This window comes from Halyomorpha halys, unplaced genomic scaffold (assembly GCF_000696795.3).
Source record: "Halyomorpha halys isolate HHAL.00 unplaced genomic scaffold, Hhal_1.1 Scaffold51.1, whole genome shotgun sequence".
Classification (NCBI taxonomy): Eukaryota; Metazoa; Arthropoda; class Insecta; order Hemiptera; family Pentatomidae; genus Halyomorpha; species Halyomorpha halys.
The window spans coordinates 3,934,868-3,941,309 of record NW_027108122.1 but is presented as its reverse complement, the minus strand read 5'-3'; the positions used below and the strand labels follow the sequence as shown (position 1 = coordinate 3,941,309).

At 27.5% G+C, this 6,442-nt stretch overlaps 1 protein-coding gene across 1 annotated transcript in view; it reads right to left on the bottom strand.

The window, feature by feature from the left end:
* LOC106690541 (furin-like protease kpc-1) overlaps positions 1–6,405 on the bottom strand; it is a gene marked incomplete at its 5' end in the record, with an annotated part of 130,769 nt that extends 124,364 nt beyond the window's left edge. Inside the window, 1 exon segment of the mRNA XM_024358571.2 lies at positions 6,307–6,405. Coding sequence (XP_024214339.1) covers positions 6,307–6,405 — 99 coding nt within the window.
* Between the last annotated feature and the right edge of the window lie 37 nt (positions 6,406–6,442).

The window sequence follows — 6,442 nt, the reverse complement described above, 5'->3', positions numbered from 1 at the left end:
GCCTAAGAGATCTCTTAGCCACCTTGCGATGATCAAGATGGTACAGATCAGGGAAAATCTAAGAAGCAGAAAAAAATATAATAATTTATAGAAAAAATATATAATATATATAATATAAATATATATAAAAAATATTCAAAAAAATTAATATTAATTAATCGATAATAAATTATTATTAAATAATTAGTGTTAAGAACTTTAATGAATAATATTGAATTAAAGAATCTTCAAGTTATGAGGTATTCTCCTGTGAGAAGTATATAACCGTAAAGAAACACATCTGACAATAGTGCGTTAAATACGGAGTGAAACTATAGCATTGTCCTGGTTCTGCTAAAACTCGTGTCATAAACAACATTAAACGCACAGAAATGGTTGAGATTTCACAATGCTGACATTGTATTTATCTTTATTGATGAGTTATTGTTTGTTTTAAGTGATATGGATTCGATTATGCACATGAATTCACAAAAATTGGTTTGAAGAACATGGACAATCTTTGTTTAAAAATAGCACTTTAGCACAATTAGCATGCTAACTCAGAGGTGTTTTTACTTAACAGGGTTCAGCGTAAGTAGTAGGAATACACCTAAAAAACTTACATTAGGTAATTTAAAATACAACATAAATAAATTAGAATGAATGCCAAAATGTAATAAGTAATTGTAATATTAAATTCAGGTAAGTAAAACTACAGTATAGAACTAATCAAAAATAGTATATTATGAATAAATAATTATCAGTAGATGAATTTGGAGGACATTGTCTGGGTTGTGCTCAAGCAAAATTAATTTGTTTTTCTTCTCTTTATTAATGGCCAACGCTTCAACCAAGAATGCAACATAACTAGTATAATGGATGAAGGTGCAAAATACAAAACCAAGAAATTTGAGTTGGCAAACTCAGCAATTCGATTCATTTGATTGGTAGCGCACACATCCAACAAAGCAGCCCAGATAAAGAACTACATTATTGGTCAAAACGTCGGCTATCAAAAAATAGTGAAAAAATATTTTTGTTTTTCTTCATTACAGCCCTGATGACACAAAATAATAATATCTCTTTCTAAAAATAAAATAATTAAAATATAACCTAGTCAGATGCATACTCTTACAATGTTCGAAGAAAGATGAGAATTTATAAAAAAAATAATATATATATATACCATGGTATTCTTGCTACCTACCTCCTTTTTTCTATTTCTTATCCAGTATTGTATTCAGAGTAATATCTAGTAATCTACATAATTTTTGTCCGTACACACATGCACAAGAAAATAAAAAAAAAATTGCGTAATAGTTATTAAAAATAATATGTATTATTAGCACTTTCCCCAACATAATCGTCATGAAAATAGGTCAAATTTATTATCAATTTACACAATTATGATCCTTTATTTTCTCTCAACTTTTATTCTTTAAAATTCTCCAACGTTTCGGCCTTCAGGCCATTCTCAAAGATACAACCTTCTATGTTGATGTCATTGCTTTTTTAAAATCTTAAAATTGCAGGCTAATTGCCCTTGTCACATATAACTTTTTTTTAAAAAAATTGATATCCAAGATTTAAAACTTTTTAAAAAATACTTTCCCTCTTTCACTTATATTTACAACTTGTAACAACCAAGTTGCAAATATAAGTGAATGTGTTTTGTGAAAAAGTTTTAAATCTACAATATCAATTTTTTTAAAATGTTATATGTGACAAGATCAATTAGCCTGCAATTTTGAGATTTTAAAAAGCAATGATATCAATATTGAAGGTTGTATCCTTGAGAATGGCCTGAGGACCGAAACGTTGGAGAATTTTAAAGACTAAAAGTTGAGAGCAAAAAAAGGATCAAAATTGTGTATATTAATAATAAACTAAACCACAATCATACATAAAAAATAATTAATCTAATAGGTCAAATGTTTTGAAATTAAGCCTCAAGCATCTTGAAAAATAAATAATGTCATTTTATACTTAACACCCAAAGAAAAAAGGAATCTTAGAAGTAAAAAAAGAAAAAAGAAGAAAAGAATGGAATAGAAGACAAACTAATCCCAGCAGGAATTTCTATCTTTCATTAAAATCTGTCGGTAATGAAAAACGGGGAACTTTTTCTCGCAGCTTAAACGGACTATAAAAATGAAGTTTCTCAGTTCTGTCCTCTCATTAGAAAAACTTTATTCAACAGAAATAAATGAATACAGAACGGAGAGAGAAGAGAAGAAAAAAGAAAGAAATTTTTTATTTTTTAGAACACCAGCCTTTTTTTTTTTTAATAAAAAGTTTCTAGAGTAAGGTACTTGATTAGGAAGCGCTTATTTCGGATCAACATTCGTACAATGACACATCATCATTAGGTGAACTAATAGTTTATCTGTCATAGTGGTGAAATATCCGGTCACAAGTTGTGACTTCTCAAGATATAAGGATGAAATAACAGAAAGTAATTTTTTAAATATATTCAGACTCGTAGCTTAGGTTTATTCAAGTCCAATGTCTTATAAATCCTCTGGTAAAAACTTTAGGACTGCTAGAAATGAGTTTTCATGATAAGTACAGTAGAAAAAAGTCTCTAAAATTATTAGATGTGTGTATATATATATACCTTCTGAGACTGTCTCTCCAGCAATAATAATAACAAAAAAATATATTCCTGTAAAACATTAAATGTTGTCAAAAATAAAAACATTTAGTCTTACCGTGGATAGTGCTTTATCTTGGGATCCCCACATAGTAAATGTTTTAAAGAGAATAAGAGTATGCTTATACAAAATTTATTACCTCTACTTTGTACTTAACATAGAAGCCTTAATAATGGTCTACAAAGCATTATTTGAATCAATAATATGAGATCGAATGCTACGGTACCAATTCTGATAGTCATTTATCAGAATCTTCAAAATTACAGCAACGAACTTAAAAACCTTAACACACCGCAGTAATAAAGCAAAAAATCTCAAAATTATTGCCACTTTACCACCAAAGCTATTTTACTTTTACATAATCATCCTAAAATTTACGAATTGTAATAGATTTAGAAAATAAATCAGATATTTAAAAAATATAGGAAAAAACAGCTAAATTTATAAATTTATAAAGAGTAACGTACTTCAAAATATATGTAACATATCTGTACATTGCATATTATTAATATTTCGTATTAATATTCGTAAATTCGTATTATTATTCACTTCATAAGTTCTTTCAATTATTTTTACTTAATTTCCATTTAATATTCTGTTGTTAATTGAATTATTAGTATCACCGCAAAAAATTAATTCATATTGTATTATGAATTAATACTATTCTAGCTTATAAATCGTAGTAGTCTCCATAGCGTCGTAATAATTAAAACTTAACTGATTCTTTATTTTGGCACCGACTGGTTGAGGTTGAATTTTATGCTTCTGGCTCCTACATTATAGTCAACAGTGAAACAACAAGTAAAACAATTTTTAGAAAAAAACGAGATTATTTCCAAATGCTTGTATTAATAATAAATAATGATATAAAAAATAAGAGAACGAATATGTGTTTGTTAGTTATTCGCTGGAATGTTGGTTCCTAATTCACAAAACCCCTTCCTTGGTAGAGAAAAATTCCTCCATCCTACCAAGAAATTTGAATATTTTACGGTAGCCAACTTCCTCTCTTCTTCCAGAGTCAAAGCCCATCTGCAAAAGACATTTTTATCGTAACGGCCCAAGCCCCCTGGTTTATGGAGTCATTATCTCTTGAATTGCTAATTAGTACCGTTAAGAAATAATTTACTAAGGATTAAAACGAATGGTGTTTAATATATCGCGATTTACCATGAAATTAGTATAATTATATTTCGTTTTTAATTTCTTCCTTAAACACTAATAATTAAGGTGTTTCATTTTAATTTTAAAATAATAATAATAATTGAAAAGAAACACATTAACATTAGACTGTCGATATAGAATTGAATTATAAAGCAATCCTATAAGAGGAATTTTTTTTCTTGAAATCCGATGCTTACAACAAAAATTCGTTGTTAGATCTACAAAGCTCTTCATTACGTCTGAGATAGAATTTTTACAACGATATCCTCAATACAACGGATTCGATTCCAACAGATAGCAATCCTTTTACCTTGAGCTCCAAATCCATACAACCGAATCCCTTCTTATGTTTGCTTCATAAAAACTTCTCAGAGCTCCCAAATGATGCACCAACAAAGAATAACCACAAAGTTTTCTGATGATATGAATTCTTTTTATTGTCACAAATTTTATGTTTTATCAATTTATTTGCAGTATTACTTTCAAATGCTTCGACATGACTCGACCAAACCGCACGAAACACAACAGCTGGAAATTTATAATCAAATCAACCGGAAAAATAAAAGGAAACGTTTGAGAAATGTTAGAAAATATAGTTAGGAAGAGCGGGTATACATCTCTGCAAAAGTTATTATAACGATGGATTTGAATAAAATTGATATGATTTATAAATTATTTTCGAGAATGCTATAAGCATGATATAAGCATATACAGGTAGGAAAACGACATAAGTCAAGTCCAAAAAATTTTAATTTCCATGAAAGTTCTTGCTTAAGGGTTTAAAAAGGCTCTAAAAACAAATATTACTTGAATTTTCTAAAAAAAAAAAAATTAGATCTTTTAGTTTTTGTAATTTTTATTACATATAGGATCAATTAATGAGATTAATTCATTTGTTTTATTATTCAGATAGAAAAAAACAAACAAATAGATTGGTGTATATAAATCATTAAATATAGGAAGCAAAGGCGTTATACGATAATATAAAAAATTACCAAAATTATATAACTTTTTTTCCTCGATTCCCTCAAAGAAGCCTCGGGCAAGTGCCTAATATCTTTCAACTTAGTATCAACACAAAAAGTTTTTTTATCTTAGTTTATTAAATCAATATTCTTTTCTAGTATAGTGTAATATCGGTAATCCAGACACTCTAGTAACCCCTGATGGCATAAAAAAAAGTTATTATTTATTTTTTAAATTCAGTAAGCAATAATATTTTTGTTTTCAAATAAAAGAGCACAAGTGTAAAGGACATTTTTAACTTTCTGACCTTTATGCAAGTTAGTGCAATCATCGTGGAAATCGAAAGTGGAAAATTTTACATTTTCGATATCGGGAAATTTGATTCCTACAGAATTGTTCATATATTTTGTTGGAATTAGAAATAAATAATATCTATTGTATAAATCATTTGATTCTGTAATAATAATTCAATTAATAGTAAAAATATGTATAATGCAAATTTTAGGGAACTCAATTGTTTTTTATTATCACGTTTTAAATAAATCCATAAAAAGAGCATTTTTATTTATACTTCTGTCACTTCTGAATGAACAATTTTATTGTTTTAAAAAATTAAATCATCACTTAGAATGCTAGTAATGACCGGGATGTAATAGAAACAATTTAATATTTTTTTAAAACTTCAAACTGTTGAATTTCCAATAAAATATATCAAAAAAATAAATAAAAATAGTTATGTACATTCATATTTTTCAATTTATTTACATAATTTTTGAAAATATTTTCTGTAATCCGAACACCACCCTGCGTCGATTAGTTTACCGAGATAACACTGTATTCGTACAATTTTAACCAAAAAAAATACAAGTTAATAGAATTTAATGAAAGGAAAGATTTTCTTTACTCCATCAATAGTTTAACACACACAGGAAGGAGTTTAAGAAATTAATTAACAGCCTTGAACCAAAAAAACTTAAATAAATCAAGGAAATTATATAATAGAAATAAATGCCTTTTTTTTTTTTTTTAATTAATTACTACTTGTTTACAAGATTGCCTAGCAGCCAACCACTCACTACAATGACTAATTTAGAATATTTTACACAGTATCTGAATCGGCATAACACAATCACCTAATAAAATATTAATGATATATATATATATAATTCAATTCAAATAGTTTTTATCAAAATTTCTATCACTCACTCATCAACAGGTACATTAACAAACTCGTCCACTGAAATTATTCTAAACTGTGTGAGCGTTGTGATTAATTTTGAACAAATCACTTCTACACTCTATCAAGATCTAACCTTCAGGATAAGAAACTTTTTCTGAATCTGTGGCCCAACTTAATTATTTTCCATGATGAAAATGGATACGAAATAGGAAGTAGAGGTATGTATGTAAGAGGTATCACAACTTTAGCGATGATTATATTTATACTAAGAATAATAATATAATTCACTATAAAAATAATATCCAGATTTTTCACTGTTTTGTAGTAATTCTAAATATCCATAATGAGGAAATTAAAATTTACCTGTTTTTCTGTGATAAGTTTTTCATGATGATGGACGTTAGGCCTAAGAGATCTCTTAGCCACCTTGCGATGATCAAGATGGTACAGATCAGGGAAAATCTAAGAAGCAGAAAAAAATATAATAATTTATAGAAAA